General features: G+C 39.2%; 1 protein-coding gene across 5 annotated transcripts in view; it reads right to left on the bottom strand.

Moving 5' to 3' along the window:
- Positions 1-26,761, bottom strand: part of NPAS3 (neuronal PAS domain protein 3) — an 832,468-nt gene that overhangs the window by 695,043 nt on the left and 110,664 nt on the right. For 2 of the 5 annotated variants that reach the window (XM_088024642.1, XM_088024644.1), the window contains exon 2: positions 25,586-25,675. The exons of the other annotated variants lie outside the window; for them this stretch is intronic. In XM_088024642.1, the coding sequence (XP_087880768.1) occupies positions 25,586-25,675 (90 nt within the window). The remainder of the gene's footprint in view (positions 1-25,585; positions 25,676-26,761) is intronic. 5 annotated transcript variants of the gene reach the window in all.

The raw sequence follows: 26,761 nt of genomic DNA on the forward strand, positions 1-26,761 counted from the left end.
CATTCATGTCTTCTTTTGTACTGATCTCAGGGAAATTCTTATTAGACCAGGAAATTTACACACTTGGTCCCCCAATCTGTACTTAATACAAATCCAAATGTAGATGGTAGAGAAAATTCTAAGGTTGTCTCAGGTATAGGCAGTATGAATTCGCCTAACATTAGTGATAGTACTTAAAGCTGATGGTGGCATTGATGGCATTAAAATTGGTTAAAGTCAATTCAATATACGTCAATTGCCAATGTATTTGGACATGAATACAATTTTTTATTTTTGCTGATGTGACTATGTCACCTCAAGGGAATGAGAGCATTAACCTCAGTCCTTAAGAACTTTCAGTGGTTTTCTAGGAGAGTATGCATTCCTTGCTCAATTGCTGCACGCAGAGAGAAGAGACAGAATCCCTGGGGTCCTCACAGTGTCTCTTCACACTGAGGAGCCTACTGGGATTCTGTGCTCAGAAATGCAGTGACTAGAGAGTAAAACTCAAGATCCGTCAGATCTCTGTGAGGTTCCTATAATCCAGACATGGCAATTTTCTCTCAACGAGAGGATGACTACTAGACAAAAACAATGTTATGATTTTTGAAGGAAAATATAGAATAGACTTTGTTTAAATTACCACCTACACCCCCTTCTTCCCGCACTATTTCCCTCAGAAGTAAAAGGGAGCTCCATTATCTGCTCCTTCTGAGGCAACATTTCATTTCTATAGGGGAGTAAATTCATGGCCTATTAAGCCTCGTGGGGAGAGGCAGAGAATTAGGAACTGCAGATTCCTATTGTCCTCACAGTTCAAGAATACAACTCTGTCCTTAACTGGGTTGAGACTTCCTTAGCTGCCAAAATAGCCACCACTTCTTATAAGGTCCATGTGGATCGTCACTGATGTGGGCACATAAGTCTAAAGGCCACATTTTATTACCTCCATCCTGATAACTGCATAAAGAATGCATCTTTCTTTCTGCTATAGAGAAGTGAAGGCCAAGTTACTTTGTAAATTGCAGGCTGTTATTATTCACAGTATTAAATGCCATTTACTGTGCTAAGTGTTTCAACACTTGCATCCACCAGGGCATTTAAACCTCAAAACACTCTGTAAGGTAAAAATTGTTACTTGGGTTTATACCAAGGAGAACACAGGCTGAGAAAAGCTCAGCAACAAGCCCCAAGTCAGAGAGGCAACAAAGGGCAGAGCTGACACTTTAAACCCACTTCAGCCCCAAAGCTGATCTTTCGAACCACTGCTTTACACTGCTTATCCCAAGAAGTCCTCTCTTCCACAAGCACTTGTCTCATGTCTAGTGCCAAGTGCTCAAATTTTGACAAATACAACTTACTTTCAGTCTTTCAAATTCCACATCAAATGTACAAGAGAAACATCAAATCAACAGAATGAAACACAAGTGGCAGAATACACTACAGTGAAATAAAAATATAATAAACTAGATAGGTTTTTCGGAAGCCTCTGAAAAAATGACTTAAAAAACTGGCAGATCCTAAGTTTTCAACACCACCAACAAAAAAAATGTCTAAATGGCCTTCTAGCATCACAGTAGCTCTTCCTTTCTTAAAACCCACTCCAGCCCCATGGGCCCCCGCTAGGTCACCCATTCTCTAAGTCAGTTATAACTCGGTCTTCCATTAGTTTTCCATTAGAACAAGATTTTCTCATCAACATGATTATTTCCCATAATACAATGTATCCGAGCATTTTTATTCAATCAGGATTATGTCCCAATTCTCCCTGGGCTCACCTGGATTCTCCTGAGCCACCCACAAACCAGTCAGTCAACACTATCTACTGTATTTCTAACACAATTCTCCTTGCCCTGGATGCTTAACAGTGCTTATTTCTCACCGGCATGACCACTCATTGGGGACAATTGATCTTTTAATAAATTTTTAAAGAGAAATCATTGCAAGTTCGGCCTTCCAGGAAAAAGTCCTATAAATCAGCCTAAGGTAACAACGTGAGTTTGCCCTCCAGGGCTATCCACTTTGCTAGCACCAAAATAACCCAAAATACACAAGTAGACCCGAAGGATTGTCCTACAAAGTGGTTCAATACAAACTGATTCATGGACACCCAGAGCCACAAAGAGGTGGCTCCCCTTGGCTGTGAAGCCAGCTCAGAGCTGTCCAGTGCTGGTGAATAAAGAAGGGGGCAGTGAGACAGGGTGCATCAGAAACTCCAGTAATGCCGGACAGCAGCAATCCTCCATCCTCAGGAGGATTTAAACTATGGATGCAGAAGGATTAACCAGGGAATCGGAAAGTTTGGGGAGAACATGTTCAGCATACGGAAGCCGTGGAAATGGGCTCCAAGAATGGGGGAGGGGGGCTTAATAATGATTCCCTCCCACTTGGTAAAGTAGGAAAAGTCTCTATTTATACAAAATAATCTCTTTGCAGTATGTGGGAACCACTCCTACAGCCATGCAAGGTGGCAGGTTAAAATTAGAGTTGGAACTGCTCCTTCTGTTTGGCAGCTGATCGACTCACACACTCTTCAATACTTGAGAATAAGCTGGAAAAAAGTTGGCCTCTTTTCCTCTCAAACTGGGTAGATATTTCAAATCCTATAGGTCTATGTTGACTGCTCTGTGTTTTTATTTTAAAAGTTCTAAAATGATAGCAGTGATTTCTCATCCACTCGAGAGCGTATTCCAAGGAACACCAATCCCGCTGATGGCAATGCTTTAAGACAAAAGCCATCTACCGACAAACGTATTGGGGGAAATGTTACATGGTACGGTTCCCCCTCCAGTAATGCCACACTGGGCATCAGCTCATTAGCTATGTACGTTACTGATAAAGAAACCTGCTACTTTTAAGGCAGTGTTTACCAAACGACCACCCATCTTTCAAATAACACCTATTACAAGCCTGTGAAAAACATAGGGAAAGAGTATTCAGAGAGCAAAAGGAGGTAGAGAAGAAAACCCTTCGTTAAATGGTTCTTAGCAAAGAACCACAGTAAAGTGGAACCAGGAAAAGCAAGCTTCTCAAGATTTCTACAACCTCCTGATGGGTTCCCTACTTCCCCTCTGGCTTTTCAGATCTTAGGAGCTTCTCCCATGATGTCACTCAGTTCTTGGGCAATCGCCTTATATTGCTTCCTCCTGTCCACTTAGATTGCAACCAGGCTATGCCCAGTTTTGCCTCAAGGTTTTTGTCCATGAAGCTCTCTCACCTCAACTGTTTACTGCAACCCCCAAAGCCTCTGAGGTGAACTCAAGTTTTTGTTGTTTTTTTTTCCCGCCCTATCAAGACTTACTCCAACTTTCCCAGTTTTCATCCTCCTCTGAACATTACTCTTCTGATTGGTGGTAAGGCTCACTGTGGCACTTAATTGCCTGCCTATTCTCCTAATTGCTACTACTTATTTCTCAACCATATGTAGTGACCAATTTATCTGGGTCTTTCTTTATTCATCTAAGAAAAGATCAGACTGAACTCTGTGCCAGACCAAAATGCTGATCCCATGCCTTGTCTCCCCAGAGACACTATTTAGCTTTCTGGTAGAGGAGAAACATTTTTAAAACTTTGTAAGTCTTTATTGCCCCACAGTACGCTGCACACAGGAAGAATTCAGTGCAAGAAAAATCACAGTTTGAGGATTCCAGCTAGCGAACCTTGAAAATTCATGTACACATCAGGTATACATAAGAGAGACAGTTCCATTTGGAGGGAGAGAAACATGGTGATCAATGGAAAGTATTTTCTGTATAAACAGCTATTGCTCCCTTCAGTGAAGAACAGTACTGTAAATAACCCCACAATGGATGAGGAAAGCAATCTAAATGGTCTCCAAGTTCTGTGTCTGAATGTGCACGCATAATTACTAGCGCAGGCAAATTGGGGCTTGAAAGCCACAGAGAAGGCAGATATTAGCAGGAAAATAGCAGTTATACATTTATATTTGAGAAGGTAATTCCAGAGGTCTCCTACAGTTCATTAGCAATATTGGTTTAGGTAATTCCCAATTATTTTCTGATATTAAATCTACTTAACTCTAAGAAATCCTTACTCTAAAATAATTTAATTTCCCCAAATTTTACAGACTTAAGAAACCTAAGAAATAGGACACTGCACATTCGTGTCAACAAGAAATTCTTTCTCCCTATTCCTGTGTTAACTTCTACCAGGAAGGAAACAATGCTGGAAAATAAGAGTTCACTCGACAAGAATTTCTTCTACCCCACCTAAAATATAGACTTAATATTATTACATCCATTGTGTTACTGTAAGGTTGATTCATTCAGAGAAAACTTCTGATAAAAATCTAACTGTTCTGCTCTTTATCCAATTTTCTCTTGTGTTTGGAAATCATTCACGTGGTTTTATTTTTTGGTAGGACACTAGTGTGCTACTTCACCAAATGACTCTAAATTGATTAACAATTACCATAGATAGCAAGGCAGGCAATTCTCCAGAAGAGAAATCATCTCAATATTTTGGGAACCAAGTCGAATGCAGTCTCCAAACTCAGAATAAACAAAATTGGTGCTTCTTTCATTTTATTTCTAAGCCCAGAGCCAAATCAGAACTACTGGACATTACTAAGGAAAAGTGCTCAATTAGCTCTATCCTTGGGAGGGCGAAGCAAATGTACGTCTAACAGTTCCCGATTAGTCATAGTTCCATCATCCACATAACAGAACTACATGTATCTTCAATGAGGATTCTGGCAGTGAAAATAATTGATATATTTCATACGAACACAAGCCAAAAGGGGCAAAAACTTCACTGCAATGTTTTTTGAGCAAACCAACCCTGGCTCACTTTAGAACACTATTTAAGTACTAGAAACTGTAATTAAATCAGGTCTTGAAAGTGCTAAGCAGAATAAAGTGTTAATTAGTAAATTAGTAAAAATACCATTTTTAGACTGGAAAAGCTTTCTTTTACACTTTTAAACATTTACGAAAAACAATTTGATAAGGTGCAATTTGGGATATTTATGGAAGCCTGGTTCATGCTTTCTTTAAAAAAAAAAAATCACAGCACCTTTTATCCAATGAGCTCAGTGCTCTGTGAAATACATTTTTTTCCTCTTAAAAAGAACAAAATAAAATAGACTATAAGGCATCAGAAGAACATTTAAATAGAGGCCATACGAGCATCCCTGGAGAAAGCAAGCATCAGCAATACAGTCAGCTGACCAGGACTAATACATTTCCAAATGGGGAATCAACCGTATACACATAGCTCACACCAGCATCTCTTTCCAAATTTTGTTCATTTGTCACCTTCACAGTGAGGCCTTTTTTGGCCACCCCATTTAAAATCCAAAACCCCACCCCACCTCTGGGACTCCTGAACCCCATGTTCCATTTATTATCCTCTCTATAGCACTTATCCCCTTATATATTCTGTAATTGGCCCATTTGTTTGTTGTCTACATGCATTTAACTACTGCAAGAGCTCACACCCTTGCCGGCTTCATCCACTGTTGTATCTCTAGTACCTGACACCTAGTAGGTGCTCACAAATGGCTATTTCATGAATGAACAGCATCAAGCCTCTTTTTAACAGATATCCAAAGTCTTGGATTTATTTTGTTGTATTTTAAAGTGAATGTAGAAAACACTTTTCGTAGGGGAAAACACACGCGCATGCGCACACACACACACACACACACACCCCACACACACCCCCAAAAACAGTTCTTGTAAAGTTCTAGACATTTAAAAAATAAGTATCTGTCATATATATTCAGTTGAAAATACTTTTTAATAAGTAACATTGCTTTGGATTAATCAGATAAAGATGAAAGTCAAGAATTTTGCCAACAGTGTTTCTTGCTAACATTACTCAGTTATGCCTTTCAGCTCAGGATATTGTATATGAAGGATATCTTGTTAAAACAACTGTTGAAGGCAAGTCGTGTCATATCAGCCACACTCTGTACCCTATGGGAACTCAAATGTTCCAAAGTCTATGTTAATAAAATCTTGCTGCTCTGTTGAGCTAAGGAAAAAATCAGTTTTTCAGTGCCATGTAAGGCTTTATCAAAGTACCACATTATCTATATGTCTTCCAGAAATGAAGGAAAGCTACAGTAAGGATTATGCTGAATCAATTTAGGAAGGTAAATATTGTTAACAAATACCATAAAATAACCTAATAAATGATTCCAATCTCCATTTATCAACTAACAGGAAGTCTGTACTCTTCATGTAATTGGTAACACAACACCTATGGGAAAACAAAATTCCCCAGCTCAAGGGCTCCAAGTAGCTTTTCAGCACAGAGGCTCTCTACTTTCTAATGCAGATTTCCTATGCAATACTCCACGCGACCCTCCAAATCCGTAATTCTTTTCTTGGGATGTGAGGTCTCAGTTCTGCTTATCAACCTCTCTACTCATTAGAATTTACCTGATGATAAAAGACAAAGACTCTTGTTTTTAGGTTTTTAGGGAGGACTGTGAGGGAGAGGTAGTGATAGACAAGGTCAGGGATTTTTGTTTTCAATTAATGATATTTAGGTCTATTGAGAAGTTATTCCAGAAAAACGTAAAAAATGCTTACTACTTACCAACAAAGTGCTTGTTTCATTGGCTGAGGATTTTGCAGACCAATTATTATTACAGAAACAAATAGACACATAGAATTGTGAGTGACTGAAAACCTGAGTGTAACACAACTCAATCCAATTCTACCAATTAACCAAATAAAAAACTAAATCTTAAAATGTTAGAAGTTAAACAAAATACAGATTCTTATGGACTCTGCAAATACAGTTTATTAAAGATTTGCTGAATTGTAAACTTATTAACATTCATTAAATCATTGCCTCCCTAAACAAATATTTTGAAGAAGTTAAATCAACGTATAGTAATTCCCCCTTCCTGCCAGCTCAGTGGCCAGTATTTAGCATTAGAGATGCAGTTCTGTTTCTGTTGAAAAACAGAAGCTGGTCTAAAACGTGTCCTGGTGCCCTGACAAAGACAGGCAGGTGGACCAAGAGACTGTGGCCAGTTCAACCAGAAAAACGGAGCAGTCGTTGTACTGGGTGAGGTCAGCTTCACAAGCTAAGGTCTGGAGACAGAGAAGACAGCAAGTCTAAGACACAGCTTAAGGAACGAAGGTCATGAAGACCTTTAATGATGTAACCATATCTATGAAACTAAGAAGAAAACAGGACTTCCAAACAAAGGAATTAAAAGGTCTTAAAAGGATGCGAGCTAAGCTGCCTAACACATGTTGTTAGTGATAGAGTCAGCTTCCCTTCCAGGATACTCATGCTCATGTTCTGTAAAGTCATCTGAATATGCAGAAGATCCTGGTAGTCCAGGTAGTTCTAGGAATAAGCTCTCATCTGCATGCAGCAGTAAGTGCACAAAATCTTAAAATAAGTAAGTCAGAATTCCTACCAAAACCAATGCTCAAGAACTACTGTCAGAATTCCTATAAAAATGGAGCTCTGAAATTCTAGCATTCCAATAATTAATGTAGTCTTACATCATTAGTTTATTTCTTTAATTTTTATTGTTATGTTAATCACCATACATTACATCATTAGTTTTTGATGTAGGGTTCCATGATTCATTGTTTGTGCAAAACACCCAGTGCTCCACGCAGAACGTGCCCTCTTTAATACCCATCACCAGGCTAACCCATCCCCCCACCCTCCCTCCCCTCTAGAACCCTCAGTTTGTTTTTCAGAGTCCATCGTCTTTCATGGTTCGTCTCCCCCTCCAATTTCCCCCCTTGTTTTGTACAATGGAACATCTCTCAACAGGGGCCTATCTATTGAGGCAAAAAATACATTAGTAAATTCTAAGGAAATTATGATAGAAATGGGAATTTGTTCCCCCTTTTTCTCGAATTGTTTACCTAGATGGAGGTAGGAAGCATGATGAGTGTGAATTCTGAAGTCCATACCAGATCAGAAAAATGTCTGGCAAACCTCCCCTCAAAATGGTGGCGGTCAAAAACAAGACTACTAATCACGCAAGTCGGTTGTGCCATTAGCAAACACGTATACACAGCAGTTCTCAGGCAGTGACTGAGGTTCAAGAAACAATGTGTCATTCCTGCACCGCCCCTGCAACATGCACATGTGACATGTCTGATTGGCACCTTGACTCACCAATAACAAACAGGGCTCAAGGTCATTATTTGCTGATCCCTAGTTTATCTTACCCACCCCATGCTATAATGTTAGCACGCATTTGCTTCTTATATAGTAAAATACAAATTAAATGGAGGCCATTTCTTAAAATAATTAACCCATCTATGGAACTATTTTTGGTTATCTATTCATGCCTCCAAGTGTTTGTTATCTCATGAGTTCTTCTGGGTACACTATCGATACATATAATTTTAAAAAGTATTTCCTGACTGAATCCTGCTGAAGAATGTAGGTCATCATGTAAACCACAGCCAGCACGCTGGACCTCCAACAGTGACTCTCAAACTCCCCGGTCTGCTGAACACTTTTGAGTCAGGACATCACATGGTCCCTCCACCCAACCCCTTGTTCCCACAATAGCCCTTAAACAAACCTTGAAATAGTCATGTCTGTGCAAATAGAAAATTTATATAGTCTTCTCATTTCTTAATTATCCTAAAAGCCTGTCAGATGGCCTGTGTTTCTTTTCTACTCCATGCAAACACAGAGGTAGAAACATCCCACATACTCCAGTATTCTTCAATATGCTGGAACCATCTAAAATGTCAAATCCAAAATTCTCTCAAGTCCCCAACAATCTTACCCCTTATTTCTAGTCCACCCTTAATATAAACTCTTATTTCCATCCTCTGTCATATACAAACACAGCCATTCCCATCCATCAAAGGTCAGCTTAAGTTCCATCTTCCCCTACAAGAGTTCCCCAATTCTCTACAGCCATAAATGGACTTGCTTGTCTGTACTTGCAGAGAACAGAGACACTTACGTCATTTTTAAGGTACTAAACATGTCCTCTCTGGCAACGAAAGCACTTATTCATGCTCCATCTCCTTGCCCTGATTTAATTTCTTTCATACTATAGAGCAATACCTTTTTAATAGGATACATGCATCTGCATACTGTCTGCCCTCCACAAATGAATATAAACTCCATACCGTAGCAACTTTTGATGTCCTGTTCACCACGGAATCTCTAGAGCCTAGAACAATGCCTGTCACTTCGTAGGTATTCAGTAATTATTTACCAAATCAGTCAATTATTATCGTAGTTTCCCTGCTGGCCCGAAACTTCCTTGAAATTAAGGAACGTCTACAGTTTCTCACAAAAAGAGTGTGAAGTATTCGTTCTTGGATGGAGCCAAGTGACGTTGAAAGCCATCACACCCTAGCCCCATATATTCTGTTTTCCCCAAACATTACCAACTTGTCTAATTACTAAAATGGAATATTAAAAGCCAGTAAAGATATCATCATTTAGGTAAACCTCATCTAATTCCTTCTATCTCCTATTGGGGTATAAACATAAAACTTTTAAGTTGTAGAAATTAGGCAATTTTTAGTATTGAAAAACATGTACTTTTATTATATGTATATATTTGTTTTTTATATATTTTCTTAGAACCAAAATATCATAGTATGACTCACAAGTCTACACAGAAGAGTCCTGTGTGCCAAGTTTCCTGCCCCATTCAGAGAAAGACTAAATGTTGAATTCACTGCCTATAATTTCAAGCAATCAAGGCCCTAAAATATTTTAACCATGCTATGCACACACATTTCCACATGCCCCTGCCAATTCTACCTTGACCCATAGCATCCCCTGCTATTTCAGTTCTAAACAAAGATTTCTATCAAATTATTTTCTAGTTTTGTGGTGTGGGTTAGGATGGGACCACCTCACACATGTTCCCTTGGAACCAAATCCAAATTAGATCCTGGCTCCCCTGAAGAAAGATCAATACAGTGGCCCGTTACCACTCTTGAAACATTAGCATTCAGTGTATTTCTATTGCAAAGAAATTTCACATTCATTAAGCTGGGTTTTTAATTTAATGGGTACTTGGCATGCACATGATAGGTTTATTGAGATTTCTAAATATAATAAATGATGGGGCGCCAGGGTGGCTCAGTAGGTTAAGTGTCTTCCTCCAGCTCAGGTCATGATCCCAGGGTCCCGGGATCGAGCCCCGCATCGGGCTCCCTGCTCCGCGGGAAGCCTGCTTCTCCCTCTCCCACTCCCCCTGCTTGTGTTCCCTCTCTCGCTGTGTCTCTGTCAAATAAATAAAATCTTTAAAAAAAATTGTTTAAAAAAATATAATACGTGATTTCTAACACATTACTTTGCAAGTAGTACTTGCCTAGTTGAGGTTATTTTCTCAATGAAATTTTAAGTTCTTTCCCTTTCTGGGCCAGAGTTTGAGAGGTAGGAGGAGAGGGGTTCCCATCAACTAGTCTAGAACATTACAGTTAAAGCGAAAATATTAATATTTTCCATGATTTTAAAGCAGAATTGAAACACATTTTTAAAAGTGATACCAACATAGAATCCCTTCCCCAGAAAGGGGATAGGATCCTGTAGTTTACGGTTCTAGTCAGCCTAACTACCTTATATTGTACTCCTTATTCAAATGATTTTTCAGAATCAAATTATCTTTTAGTTTATATAGATTTTGTCACTTTTTGGTTCATACAGGTTCAACAGCAACTAACAGTGGCGTTAATCCATGTAATGAAGCAAATTTAAAAGGCTGGATTATACATTTAAAATGTCATAAAATGTCTACCTTTTTTTACTATTGCTCTAGAATAAGGGTAAGAAGGAGATAGGTTTGCATTGGTGATTTTAATGATCTTAATTATGGCACTTAGTTTTCTGAATATTTCTACAGCTGGACAGATTAAAGACTCCACAGAAAGATTTACTAGAAAATGGTAACCTTATGTAAGTGTTTTAGAATGGCCTGTTTGACCACTGAATTAGGTCTCTCCTCAAGACATGTGAACGAACCCATTGTAGTCTCTCTGTATCTTTTAATGACCATGTTAATGTTGACCTAGAAATGTTTGAGACCAGGTGGCTATCTATTTTTATTCAGTCTTATCTAGGTCTTCTTACCAAGTGCCATGAATACTCTTTGATAGGAGCTCAAAATACTAATAATTATAATGGTATTGTTTGAAATGGTGATAAACCACTAATGTACCATGAGATTCAACAGCTGGATCAGAACCTATTAACCAAGGACAGTTTTTCCCATTAGGTGGTATAAATTAAACTTCAAGAAGTAGATCAATGTTGAAATTACAACTTTTTAGCACAAACTGGTAGGATCAAAAATTCACTTTCAGTCTTTGTCTAAATTCCCTATTAAACAATTTCTGGATCTGTATAAAAAATTTAAAAAATTCAAGTTACGTTAAACAAATTATAAATATGCTTTAACATATTCATACCCACAGAGTGGGAAGTCCGTCTGGACCATTCTTTGTGCTTTATCATCCTAAATATTCTGCATTCCCATTGTGCTAAATCATCACCATTTAGCTTACTGGATAGTTGTGACCAGTCCAGCACCGCACGAATGCAGGACCAGGTACAGAACCAAGAATGCAACCTCAGCTTTCCAACCAACAGCCTGATGCTCTGCCCCCCGTGCCGTGTGCTATGATCATGAGTGATGGAGCTGTTCGGACGGCAAGCTACTTTCAAATAATGATCCACAAAGTTAATCAAAAGGGCTTCCCTGTTCAATATTTACCTGTTACTCATTGACAGCCACTGTCTACATTGCCATCTAGAATGTACAGAATGGGATCAGCAATACCGAGCTCAAACAGAACCCAAGGGCCTCGCTGAAGTACCAGGTACGATGAAAAGCAGAATTAAGCAGCTCTTCAAACCACCTCTGACACTAAAGACATCCACAGCATCCACAGCAGCAACACACTGCTACTTCCTGGATTTGGAGGCCCAATTAGTTGCTGATAGTAAGAGGGATGAAAGGAAGACTGCCACATGAGAAATAAAAAAAAAAAAAAGGAGATATTATGTATCAAAATATAAACATGGAGGGAAAAATAGTAATTTCCTGTATTGGGGCAAAAAAATAATATTCCCTTCTTGATGTGATCTCCTTGCCTTTATGTACTAGGAAAGTCATATCTATCCTGAAAATTATTTTTCTCATTTTAATACACATTCAACATTTTAAGCTACAAAATAATAAGAAAACATTGATCTTTTTATGTGTTAGGTATTTAAATACTGTTTGCCAGTCTGTCAATCAAATGTACCCATAGGGGATGCTGACCAGCCTCCTGTCCACCTCTAAAAAGAGACAGGTATCAGACTGATCATAATGCAATTCTCTGTTATTTTTAACCATCAGCTAGAAAGCAGGGCTTACTGGGAGACCTTATTATTCACATGTATTATCCAGGCAACCTGGCAGGTTTTGACCATGGGGTTTAAGGAACAAAAGTCACTCCAAATGGTAATCCTCTTTTAACTCATTTTTCTTCAACATTTACTTAGGAATGATGAACACTATCTGAACACTTAGTATGTACCAGGTATTGTTTTAAGTATTCTACATGTATTCATTCATTTACTCCCATAGGAAACCCGAGGAGAGAGATTACTACCAATTCACAGATCAGAAAAATAGGTAACAGAGAAGTTACATAACTTGTTCAAGATCACCCAGCAAATAAATGACTCAAGAAAACCGAGGAGAGAGATTACTACCAATTCACAGATCAGAAAAATAGGTAACAGAGAAGTTACATAACTTGTTCAAGATCACCCAGCAAATAAATGACTCAAGTAGGGTTTGAATCCCTCAGTCTCAATTAGAGCCTGTGTTCTTGTCCACTCTACTGAAGCTGCCCCTAATTCCACCTACTAACAAGGTAAGATGACCACTGGCCTTTAATAAGTACCTTAGAAAGTTTTGTGGATTGATAAATGAATCAATACCTTAAAGGAACTTGCAATCTTACTAAGATATCCACTCATAGACAGATGTAGTCTTTTGTCCTCTCACTTGTAAGTTTATAAACTGCTTCCTCTTCCAATGTAAGAGTTCCTAAGAGGTATTTATTTGCATATATACAATTGAATGCTACCACATGTGTGATACAGAGTAAATGATGCATTAGAATCGAATCTCGGATTCAATACTGACTTTCTTCTCTTTATATCTCCTCTCAGTCCACTCCATCAGAAAATCCTGCTGGCTCTTCCTTCAGAATACGTCAGAATCCAAATTCTTCTCACCACCTCTACTTCCACACCTTGCACACTTAAACCGCTCTGATGACCATAATAGTCTCTGAACTGGTCTCCCTGCTTCCACCATGGCCCCCTGAAGCATGAACTCAGCTAGCAGCCAGATCCCATTCCTCTTTCAAGACAAAAATCCTCCCAAGAAGCCATTTCAGGTGGAGTAAATGCCCGAGGCTTTACCTGGCTTGTCAGAGTCCTGTGCGCTGGGCCCCCATTCCCTCTCTGACCTGCCTCCAGCTGCAGTGCTTGTTCTTTCTAACCCACTGCACCAGCCTCCCCGCATTCTTTGAAAGCAATGAAAGCTCTTCAACTTCAGCACCTTTATGGCAGGTGCTCACTCTGCCTGGAGTATTCCCCCCCCCCCCAGGGTTATCTGGAGGCCTAACTCCCTCAGTTCCCAGGAGTCTCTACTCAAATATCATCTTTTTAAATGGGGGTTGCACCTCCTTGAAACCATAACTGACCCATCTTCACCCAGTACTCCTAATTCCTTCTTAACCTTCTTGATTTTTATTCCACAGTACTGACCACCACTGAATAGACAGTATGATGTGCTTGGTTTGTAACTTTTGCTGTTTACTATCAGTCTCTAATGCCCTATAACTTTCAGGGCAGAGATTCCAGTCTTCGTTCACTGTATGTCCCACACAATAGCTCCTGGTTATAGAAGGTACCCAATAAGTATGTTGAATTAAGAAAAGAGAGAAACCACGGTGGATAATGCTAAAGCACAAAGTCTGTGTGTGTGTGTGTGTGTTTGTGTGTGTTGCACCTCGCAAGATTACACAGATACCATTCATAGATAGGAGCAGAGAGAGTCTGTTGAGAGAGATATTCATTGGGGAGGCGGAGGGCAAACTAGATCCAAGACTGGTGGATCTTGAATACTAAGCTAAGACTGTGACCCCATACAGTAAGATTGAACCACTGAGGCCTTTGAGCAAGGAACTATGTTAGAAAGAGAATTTTAATCTAATAACTATAGGGTGGCCCAAAAAAGGTATTTTTGCCTTCCCTTGCATGGTACTTTGTAAACAGTAGGACTCCAGCATTTAACTTCAATTGAAGGAGATAAGAAGACTTAACAGGAGACTGCAACAAGCTAGGCATGAAATAATAATGACAATAATAATTTAGGCCAAGGGGATGGGAACAAAAGATAAGTTTTTTTTCCACAGGAAATCATGCTACTAACAGGCTATTGGAGACAGGAGAGGCAGAATGAAAGAGGGGTCCAGGAGCGAGCCTGGATGACTACAAAAATGAAGATAAAGCAAAAGAAGGGCAGGGTAGGAGAGGACCATTCCAAGGAAGATGCGGAGCTGTGTTTGGGGCACAGGTACGTGGTCCCGGAGGGAACCCCAGACTGGGAGGGGAGAGAGGTCACACTCTGCAGGCGGGCCACGCTACATGGCAGCTGTGTGAGAGTATTCACATCACTTAACCTCTAGGACTCAAGGGGTTTTGTTTGATGTTAGGTTCCTTTTTTCCCCCCACAGAAAAAAGAGATAAAACACTGTTCACTGGGTTGCGGGAAGGATTAATTGGCTATGTCCATAGAAGTGCTTGCGAATTTTTTGGTCATTACATGCTTAAGTTGATGTCAAGCAAATCACAAGAAGAAACCTCGAGCAGTTTGGAAATCTAAAACCCAAATTGGCAAAGAGGTAGTACTGAAGATTAAAAATCTGAGATTCATCCACTTGTGTGTGATAACTGCAGTGCAAGGACAGATGAAATTTCCGAAGGGCAGACCTAGTTGCCCCCATACCGGAGAACGTACAGCTGTGCATACCAAGGACATTCAACAGCTAACGTTCAAATACAACAAACTCACCCTCTTCTATATGTAAGGCTTTAATTTCCTCAGGTTCTTGTTCTTTTATGGAACTAGATTTCAGCAGACTACCCTTGAACAGAAAGTGGTTTTGTTTTGTTTTGTTTTGTTTTTTTGTGGACAAGCATCCTGCTCCAACGGGCCACATCATCCAATTGAAAGTGAAGGAACTGCTGGGCCACGATGACGTGAATTGGGGCTGCCATAAACAGTCATCAGATTAAACATTAGCTGCGTAAGTTGAACAACCCACCTAACCTCTGAGCCTTCATTTTCTTGAGTGCCAAATGAGTATATAACCTACTTACTTCAAACATGGTTGTGGGGAGTCAATGACAATGATGTTTAGAGACAACAGAACACCATTGTTGGAATAAGTTACTTCTCTGAATTCAGCCTCCTCTATCTCACTGCATATAAAAAAAACAGCCAACACACAAGCAGAAATGGTAAAACTCAACCACAACTTCACGGTCAAGAGTTAAAACTTGTTGTCCCCAGAAGGATCAGTTTTGCCTCACAATGGAAGACCTTAGTATCCATGAGTATTTCCTGTGGATGGAAGAATAAATGCAGCTGTATTCATTCTCTCCTCTCTCCACAGCTCCGAGCCTCAAGTTTTGAGGACGCTCTATATCACAACAATCTTTTGTCCGGCAAACTTCTCCTGAAGAGAGCCAATAAAGGTATATGTGGTACAAGTAAACCAAATTTGCCACTAGATTCTTGTACAAATGTATTCTACTTAAAATCCGCTGGCCCAGAATTTTAGTTTTCTAGTCTTCCCTTCCCCAAAACATTTCACAAGTACAGTAAAATTAAAAAAAATAAAAATCAGCTTTCTTTATTCCTACCAGTCTCATAAATTTGTTACTAGCTCTTAAAAGCAGCATTCACAAAAGAGGGCAAACAATCTTTCTAGCAGATGAATTTCTCTATCAATTTTACAAGAGCTCAAGAAACACCCCTACCCTCCACTATCCTCCCCACTGGATAGGTCTCCAAACCTCTCCTTTTAAAAACAGGGTGACATGAATGTCGCTGCTTTCACTGTTATTAATTCGAGACTTAGGACACCTGATGAATTTCTCCAGAGGGATGAGAATAAGAGATGTTGCTTCTATTTTCCCCTTTCAGGCCATCAAGCAGTTAGGTAGTCCCTAGAAAGCATGCTCCTTCCCTGGGAGTGAGCAAAGACCTCCCCGTAATTACTGCAAAGGTCTTCTTCACCAGGAAATCCAGACGGTGTCTAAAGCATACAAGACAGGAAGCTCCATGCCTGACTGTGCCAGACACTCGATTTCACTCCTGAAACAGTTTTGTTAGTGGAGTTGAAGAATGGAAAAGGAGCATCATCAAGAAGACCCTGTACCTCCTGGTTTCAAGGCCAAGGTACGCAAGTGGCTCTGATTCACTCTGAGCACCCCTGACACGCAATGGTCAAGAAAACAATGCTGTCGTGAAAACTTAAGTTGGTTGAAATGCAAGTGAGGACAGCTGCTAGTGCAAGAAACCGGACTCTCCCCATTGGTACCTGGGCAAAGAGTGAGGCTCGCTACATTATCTAATACATAAATACTACTGCATTTAGTATTTATTGCAGAGATTCTTTATAACTGGGCTGAGGGGAAGGGAGGGAAGGGCAATTAGGTTTTAAAAAAGATGCAGAGATGGTCCATTTAATCACATCAATCTCAAGCAGTCAATTCCAAAGACTCTTCACACTGCTAAGTGAATCACAAAGGTCTCAAGTTTGACAACGGGGGCGGGGGGGGGGGGAGGGAGTCACCCAAGAATGCTTTCTTTACATGCTGGCCATGGACCCAAAATCCTCCCAGGACCCAGACTTCTCTCTGCTTTGAGAACTACATCAAAATATCTCAGTGCTCAACACAGTAAATAGAATTCGCTTTATAAGCAACCTTAAGATGATGCAGCAGACGAGGCATGTGTGTGTAAAGTGACCAGAAAACTCCACCTAATCATCCAGCAGTTACTTCTTACAAATGTACATGTTCTGATCTTAAAAAGCTGTTACTATAACTCACCACACCCTTCTCACCATTAGCATCAAACTCTTCCAAAACTATTTCTAAACAATGAAGTACTAGATTAAAAAAAAAAAAAAATTAGAGGGTAGGGAGGGATTTTTCTGTTGAAAATCTCAATCACTAATGTCACTAATATCACTGGTTCTTGCTGGAGTTCCCCTGTGTTCTGATTTTTTTCTAAGCACAAGAAACAAAGTGATAAAATTTGAGAAAGGAGATACACACTGCAACAGGAAAAAAATGTCACGAAAGGAATTCTCTGCAAAACACGGTTTCTAGAGAGAAGGTGACCATATAGCTTCCTGCTGCCCCTAAATAAGCTGCTTGTATATGTTACAACACTTGGCCCCAGAAATTTCCCAGCTAAGACAACTTCAGGATGAATCCACAAGAAATGCCTACATATGTAGATACAGATCTGTCAAACAGGACATGCCTATCAACACAGTTCTATATAATGATCAACACCTAGTTGTGAACCGTGGCTATCTATGGGTGTTACCATTATAAAAGACATTCATGTTTCCCTCTGATTTTGGAACAATTTTCCAAATGTTCCGGAGTGAAATTGTATTGCAGCTTTATTCGAAAATAACAGCTATTCCAAGAGAACACAGAACTAATGTAGGAAACCTCCCCGCGCCCCCATTCACCAACCCAGAGCCATGGCACTGGGGTTAGTCAAAGGAAATTCCCAGATTATCCCAATACAAGTTGATGGGACACACATTGTGCTCTCTAAACTCCAAAGTAACACAAACCCAAACCCAAGGCCATTTACTGAGCAGAGGACAGCAAGATCCCAGGATCAATAGACGAATGCATTCAAATAAAAGCTCTGAGCAGGGTCAAGTCGAAACCATAATTTCATCCTTTCCTTTTTGGGAAAACTATTAGGAAAAGTATTGTCAATCTATAAATTTATAAAATCTATAAACTAAATCTTTTAAGAGATTAATCCTGCATTTTTTCCTACTGTAAGCACACTGCTTATGTAGTATTATAATCTGCTCAAAAATTAAGTCACAATTCCACACTGTATTTTTCATGAGATTTTCTTAAATTTCCAAAGAATATGAAATTTTTCGTTGTATGAGGTTAATTTACCAGATTCTGAATATTCACTGAAGTTCACAATTACTCCCTTTAATGATGTACTGTACTCTGATTGGTATGAAGATGGAAATTCTTTCGTGAATTTGTATTATATAAAGCCTAGTAATAAGTGGGAGATATAAGACAGAATTCAGGATGTGTTCCTTTAGGAATTCAGTATTGCCATAGCCATAATGGCTTATCCTACTCGAAGTTGTAAGTTTTTTATCTCCATTTTGCAGACCCAAGTTCTTTGATATGAACAGCTGTACCTTAAGTTAGATGAGGAACAAAGTAGTACTCATTCAGGGGGTACTTACTACACGCCAAGCACCATAGTAAGCGTTTTTGTGGTATGGGCCTTAGGCTCTAAGTCAAACAGACTGAGGTTTAATGCAAGGGTCAAACTTTCTGTAAAGGGCCACACAGTAAACATTTGAGACTTGATGGGCCATATGGTCTCTGTCAGCCCTACTCAACCCTGCCACTAACACAAATGCAGTCACAGACAATGTTTAAGTGCACAGGTGTGGTCATGTTCTAATAAAACTTAATTTACAAGAACAGGTAAGGGGACGGGAGAACAGATGTGGGCCAATGAGTGACAGTTCCGTGACGCTAAACTAAATTTCACCTTATCCTACCTTCTTAACCTCAAGTGAGCTGTTTCAGCTCTGTAAGACCCTGTTATCTGTAAAATGGTGGTAATGATACCTAGAACCTCAACTTACTGTGAAGATTTAAAAAAAAAAATGTCAAGGCATTAACCCACTGATTCTCAAAACAGCTATGAGATAATTTTCATTTTTACCCCCATTTCAGAAGTGAGAAAACAGAAGCATTAAGAGTTAAGTAACTTAGCCATGGTCCCAGATCTAATCATTATGGGGGGGGGGGGAATCAAACTCAGATCCATTTCCAGGAGGTTTAACTACCTCTACCAGTTACGAAATAACTATTGTGTGGACTTGTGGATCTCTTAAAATATGTTGCTCACAAAAACTAAAGCATAATTCTTCCACTCTAATGCATAAACAAAGTCCAAAAATTCACTGAAGACACATCTACACGGAACACCCATCAACACACAGAACAAACTGTTCTTCAGGTGAGAATTTACTAAAACCATAGTTGACGTATAATTTTAAGTCTGCTGTATTATTTTTAAGATCTGGGCACAAGCACATTAGCCTCCCTGTCTCTCTCTGAAATCACCGTTAGCGATTTTCAACAGCATGCCTGCAAAAAGTTCATTGTCACTCTATTCCTCTCACCTTGACCTTTGCCTTCTCTTCAAGTTTCTAGAGAGTTCTCCTACATACTGCAGGTGTGTCAGTAGCCAAGTTTTAAAAATCAAGGCAGGCACTTCTCTCAAAGTGAAAAGACACATTTGGGTAAAGCCAATTAATACTCTTTCATTTTAAATCATGCCTCCTGTACCTGTCCATTTTGACTCTCCGCCATTAGTTTATCTTGAATTACAAGTGGTCTGGGAGGAGAAAGGCAAATCTGGAGCATGTCAAGCCAGAAAAAGCAGTAAACTTGTAGACAGGTCCTGAACTGGATTTCATACTGGTAGAGTCCTGCAAGATGTTTTTAAGTCAAAAATAACTTCAAACTCACAAACCCTGAACGCACCTCCTCCAAGCAAAGCACACGAAAAGGAGTTTCCCCAACAAAGAGGCTGAGATGGTGGGCAACTTGCAGAGCTGTTCTGACTTGCTGTCCCTGCCACATTCTTTTCCTGAAAGCTCCTCCAGGGCTCTCTCCCAGGATGGCAGTCCACCCCAATGCCTCAGTTTACCCCCTCCTCCAAACTGAAGTCCTGTCACCCTTATCCTGCCTGACATATGCCATTTGTAATTTGCTACACCAGAAATACTGGTCTTTTGGCCCAAATCACGACCTCAAACCCCTGTCCCCCAAATCAAAATCTCTACCATGAAGATCCCAGGGCCCACCTCGACTGTTAAATAATTTAACCCTTTCCTAGGACCACTTCTATTGTTTGCACGCCTCACTGGAAATACCTCCTACACAGAATCCCAATTACCCATTCACATCAGTCTTCTAGGCTTTTGCAGGGCACAGGCTTTCTCAGTCAACTCTAAGTCACTTTATGCAGAATAGCACCTGACCCGTGGGTGAAGATCAAAATATAGTTGTTAAATGAATGAATAAATTAGCTCTTTTTTAAGCTAGCCTGGCATTAGCCCTAAATAATATACTATCCACATTACCAAGATATACCACTTCAAGTCACTTACAGGCAAAATCATTGGTGTGATGCTAAAATTAACTGGGAGAAACCACCAGAAACCATGCTGAGGTCTGAAAGGCATGATGTGGAAATTAGAATTCATTTGGATGTTGAAAGGCTTGAAGCAGTTCTTGCTACCAAGTTCAATGTTTAACATGCAGATTCTATTAGAGCTCTTTATGAAGTTCATTGTATATTTCTTTTCTCACTTCTTTGTTATTTACTGATCCAAACACAACTGGCATAAATCATTCCAATGGTGGGGTTGGGGGGGTGCTGTATAATTGCAATCAATCAATCAGGTTAAACAGCCAGAAGAATTCACTACTGTAGCTGCTAGAGCCTCCTTGACCTTTCCCTCCCCGCCAGCACAGGTGACCATCTATCCCCCCAGCAGCCTGCCTGACAAGGAACCTGTCTTGTTCTCCTTAATTGGGATAACATGTGCAAGTGGTTAGCACTCTGTCTGGCACAACACAGCTGATAAAGACTGGTGAGTTCCTTCTTCACTCATTCTCTTGTCCCCGACCTCATTAATTCCTTCTCTCTTTTGAGTCTGGATTTGCCCATTTCCAAACCCAGGCTTCTTGGCCAAAGCCAGCCTGAACACTATATTGAGCAGGAGAACACCCTCATTCTGGGTTTCTTCTTTTCAGAAAAGGAAGACATCACCTCTCCCTTTCCAGCCCAAGATTTCTCTCTCCAACCCGTCGTGTTGCCTGAAATTATTCCATTGGAGAATAACTCCATTTTTCCTTGAATTCTTTCACTTAGAGTTGTTTATTAAAATGCAAATGGCCCTAAGAAGAGTAACATTATCAGTTAACAACACCTGATGTGCAATGAGGGGTATGGATAAAAATGCCTCGTGGGTAAAGGCCTGGGCACGAAACGCTAACCAGGTATCCAGGTGGCATGAATTTCACGGAGGGAAAGGGGCTTGGACAGAGAGGCAGGAAACAGACAACCTCCACCATTTTGCCAATGGCCCCTTCTCTTTAGGTGATCGCAGTCTTGTGGCCAACACCTTCTCAGTCTCGGCTACACTTAGAGATGAGGCACTCTGGGTGAAAGCCCTTTGTTCAAAATGGGTCCTGCAGGAACTATTGCAACAGCATAGCATGTGCTCACTGAACAGTAGTCCTTTAAGCTGCAGTCTCCACATCCATGTTCTCTAAGTATTAGTGAGATGATTGTTCTTGAACACAGCTACAATAGTGTCAAACCACATAGCCAAACTGTGACAAACTTGGAGGCTACAAAAGGCCTTGCTCAGTTTACTCTTTCCCAGTTACCTTTCGTCACGATGCCATATTAACACAGGTGATTGCCACTGTATTTTGTGGTAAAATCCCATCAATGTCCATGGAAATTCCCTCTCCTCCAAATCAAATATTTTGCCTTTATTTAGAAGTTTAAAGTTATCATAGTTATTATGGAGGCATGTCCTCTTTTTAGACTCTCCACATGTTTATTTTTATGTTTGAAAATAGAAAAAAAACAAAATTGTTTTAATTAGAAAGAACTGTGGCATCTCCCAGTCAAATCAATGATTTTACAGATGAATTCACTAAAACCCAGATATAGTTTGCAAACTTAAAGACAGCTTAAAAAGGGGGAAAGGGGTCTGGATTCTCTAAGTTTCGGTACTTACCAAAATCATTGCTTAACAAAAAAATCTGTCAAATATTTACAATATGGTTAGTGTTTTTGAAAACCCTGCTTTCCTACCCTTTGCCAAAAAAATTATCACTGATTACAATTTTACATTTTAAGTCGGCAACGTCATAAGCATTTAATGTAAGAAGTTAGAATAACTACCTTTTTAAAATTCTAAATTATAGCTTTTTGATTTAACCACACGTTTTCTTTTCCTGCTTACTTTAAGTTTTCAATATTACTAAAATTGTTTAATAACTCCCAATAACATCTAAATCCCACATAGTGTTGTAAAATGTAGGAAAATTCAGTTATAAAACCATACAACTACCGTTGAAAGGATCAAGAACAGTGATGTCCTGGTAAATATTTAACTACTCATCGGGGACAGGAGGGCACCTGATTTGCAGCATTTTCCAATTTCCATAGTGCAAATACTTTGCCCAATTTCCACTTACTAACATGAGGTCAGGGATCACAGAATGGGAAAGATGTGCATACGATTCTCATGGGCCCATGCAAGTCAGCACCAGCACATTCTGATAGGAGAGACCAGATAGGGAAGCCTTTCCATTCCTCACCATTTCTTTCTTTATAACCCACTGTACCCTCACAATGACGTAACTAACACCCATACATGATTATGTTTATACACTTATCTACTGACTCTATCTTTTTCGGGTGTAACACACAGTAAGAAACATTTTACCTCAGGGCCCACCCCATGGACACACGCATTTTATGTACACTTACACAATCACATACAACAAAAACAGAAGCCTCACAAAACTCACTCTCCTTAAGTGCAATGCACTAAAATTCTCAGTTGTTTTTTTTAATTTTGATCTTGATCCACTAAATTGGACTCCTATCCCACTATTTGGGTAGGGCCGTCCAAACTGAAAACCAGTGCTGAAATAGACTAAGCTCAGTGAAGATAGAATTATATGTTATTAGTCTATATCTATCTCTATGTCTAACAGTAATTATTGAGAACCAGGAAGGTTAAGTAACTGCCCAGTGATGCACCTGCCATCACTGCCAAAAGATCCCCGAAGGCAAGTGGTAATTCATTACATAGAATCAGGATATTCGTGGTTTAAAACTGAAAGCTAGACCACCTTCCAGGACAACCACTCCTTCACCAGAAATTGACAGAAAACTGACCGCATCATTGATGAAACTTTGGTCCTTCAACTACCGTAGCCCTCTGACCAACTCTGTCTACCTAGAAAGACTAGGCAAATCTGAGCAATCACCATTTCCCTATTATTAACACTCACCCCTCGAGAGCGTTGAAAAAGTACCCATCTTTTGCACAAGAACATTTTCAATCCCGTAGGAATGGGAGCTACATAAATGCAGACTAGTATTATATAAAATATACATACTTCTTTGTAACAAACGTTAACATCAGCTTTCTAATAGCCAGAAGCCAAAGACTAAGTTGAAGAAAGTACCCACTCGGGAAAATAAAATCCGAATCCATGGACTTTTCTCTTCAGTGTGTTGATGCACCACATGCTTTTTTTATAGGTGCTATTAAATGTACACTATAGTTAAGACAGTCCAGATAAGCGTCTTCACAAAATACACAACACCATTAATCATCTCAGTGACAGTGCTCCAATTTAACATCTTGGGGATTTCCTCCCCTTCTTCATCATTTATTTGCCAATATTTCCTTGTTATGAATATCCCCCTAGTGACTTTCCTTCGCAGTCACAGCTGTGTAGCCTACTGTGTCTACCTTGACTACAAATAACACAAATCCTTAAAAAAAAAAAAAAGAAAGAAAGAAAGAAAGAAAGAAAGAAAAGAAAATGGAAAAAAAAAAAAAGCCAGCCCTTGAGATGATACCTATAGTTCGAAAGGTAGCCTGGCTGTGGGCTGAATTCCCAGTGACCTCGTCCGGGCTCCCAGCTTTAAACTGACAAGCCTCCGCCTCTAAGCGGATAGTAATTTCGGACGCGTGAAATTGCCTTAATTACAAGTGAACAACAGTTGGCTATTGGTCTCCAATTACTTGAATGGTCAACAGTCAACTGCTGCTTTCAGATGGTCCTTAAAGGACCCCCTTCTTATACAGCAAAAGGCTTCTTCAAAGTATCCACGAATCACAACAAAGCCACAGAATCACTAGCAAGTTACAGAAACCTGACCACCAAGAGCCACAATAAGGATGACTCACAGATAACAGGAATTTTTTTAAAATAATAATCAGTAATGTCGCATATAATTACACCAATTCTGATGAAAAGAATAACACTATCGAGGCAACAGAGTATCAAGAAATAAAGCCAGAGAAAAATAAGAGGCAAAGATACAGAGAAGAGTCCCAGCTCCATCTGGTATCCATTTTGTGTCCCTCTGAGAAAGCAGCCTTCACTGGCCCCAGAATTTGCTGATTGTAAAATGGAAACCATGAAAGAAAATGCTCTACAACCAACTGGAGGAGTAAATGAAAGTAGAACTCACCAGCTTGTATTCAGAAGGGATTTTTAAGGAAAAAGGGTATTTTTTTTTCAATAATGGCACTCCACTACAGAAGACTCTGAAGACAAAAAACACACCAAAGTATATTTGCAAAGTCTATCTGGAAAGTCTCATGCCTTCAGTGGAACTATGTTTGCCTTACTTTATATTGTCTATAGAATAACTTATTTTAATTAAAGGTTACTGTTGCTTCAATCATTATTCCGTAACTTCTATGGGAAGCACAAATGTTATTCTTTTGGGGAGACTCCAATATAGACTATTGTTTTAAAAAAAACAAAAACTTCCTTCTTAGCAAAAGCAACACAAGTCAAGCTCTGATACATTAAAATGCCTTTCCTTCCCAGAGCAGAGTGTTTACTTCAGTGATAGTAACAACACCTCATTACCAACAGTGCAGATTCTGTTAAGTAATGGACAAAGCAAATGGCAGCAAAGGCAGAGGACTCAACTTCAATTTAACTGTCCTGTAAGGTACATAGTAATTAGCTGCAAAGCTCTGAAATCTTAGCTAGCATGTTAAGTCTGCTACATGACAGTATAATTTGACTTCTTAAAGGATTATGCAAATTACAACTCATCATTCCATTACAGGATTGAAAAAAAGTGACAGCTAATTTATACATAACACACCTTTCAAATCCCTAAGATGCGTAGCACCTGTGCAATGTATTTTGCCGAGATTTTCTTGCATATAAGTACTTGTTTATTGCAATATAAAGAAGCTTACCTAAGAGCTTTAGTATAGTCATTTTTAAAAACTTTTAGACCACAATTTCAAAAGAATAAACATTTTTTTCTGTCTCGATTTCAAAGGCAAATTTTGTTGGTTGTTTTTGTTTGGTTTGTTTGTTTTTTCTTCCCCAGTATATTAGAGAAATATAAGGTTTCAATACAAGAATATTTTTGAATAGCTGGCAACCACAAGCACTGATGCACGAGCCAGAAGGAAGACTCACAAAGATTTCAACATACTTCTGGTAGGTAGATTCACAGTAGATTCCGTCATATCTGTAGATTTTCCTACATTCTGATTGGTTGGGCAGAGGATGCTGGGCAGTTATTCTGTAGAGGCATCAAAAACAGATAGACATGACTAGAGGTTCTCTACAGTCAACCGGAATGCAGGATAACAAGTATGTTGAAATTTAATATATTTTGCTTCTTATGCTTTTGAGCTATATACATAGTTGCAATGTGTACATACATTTTAGAACATCAACTTCCACTTTTAGAAACCTGCAGCAGAGAAAACTTATCATTCTTGATCAGAACACCAAAAAGAGTTTTTTTATCTCAGAGTCATAAAAGTGGAAGAAACGAAAGACATAAGGTCTAAAGCTTAACTCACTCTACAATCCCCATGATTATATTCTGAAGGAAACGTTAAAAACAAATGTCATTAGTGTTTTTGTTACAGGATTGTCATTAATTCAATCATGCATTACGATTGTAGGCAACTGTAAATTAGCTATAAAACCTTAGTAAAGTTAATATATTTTCAGCTTTACTCAATTTATATAGAGTTGGTATGCTACTGACTTCTAAAGGGATATGATACAGCTTTCAGAACTAAACCCAATTAGGGATGAAAACACAAGCGAGACCGTCGGGAGCACAGGTTAGATGTTAACAGGCACCTGAGATGAGCTGATTACAGTGGCTCCAGGTTTCTTGGCAGTTAAGGCAAAAAGGGGAAAAAGGCTGATACAATTTTCATCTGTATTACTTAAGCATATAAATTCATCTGAGACTCCCTGCATTACGGAGACATAAAAATGCTGTGAGTTTTCTAACCATTTCCTTCAACTGAAAATCTCTTATTTCAGAAAAGAAAGTAAGGAATCTATCACATTGTATTTTAGAGGAAAGTAGTGTAATTAATATGTAATAAGTACAAAGACTTTCATTATAATAACACTCCATCAGAAGAGGTAATATAATATTTACTCCCTAAACATATATATATTTAATATCTTCTTAATGATTGATTAAAAAATACAATGGGTTCATGTTTCTTTGTGAACACTCAGATGACTGTTTCCAATTTCTGTGGAGTGGAATATTAAGTTCCTTAATATTTCATAAAGGCCCAATATATCTAGTGATAACACTTTAATTTAAGTTCTAGTTTCAAACTTTATTTAGATG

This window comes from Eumetopias jubatus, unplaced genomic scaffold (assembly GCF_037043125.1).
Source record: "Eumetopias jubatus isolate StellerSeaLion01/CBP00866 unplaced genomic scaffold, mEumJub1_p1.0 scaffold_7, whole genome shotgun sequence".
NCBI lineage: Eukaryota > Metazoa > Chordata > Mammalia > Carnivora > Otariidae > Eumetopias > Eumetopias jubatus.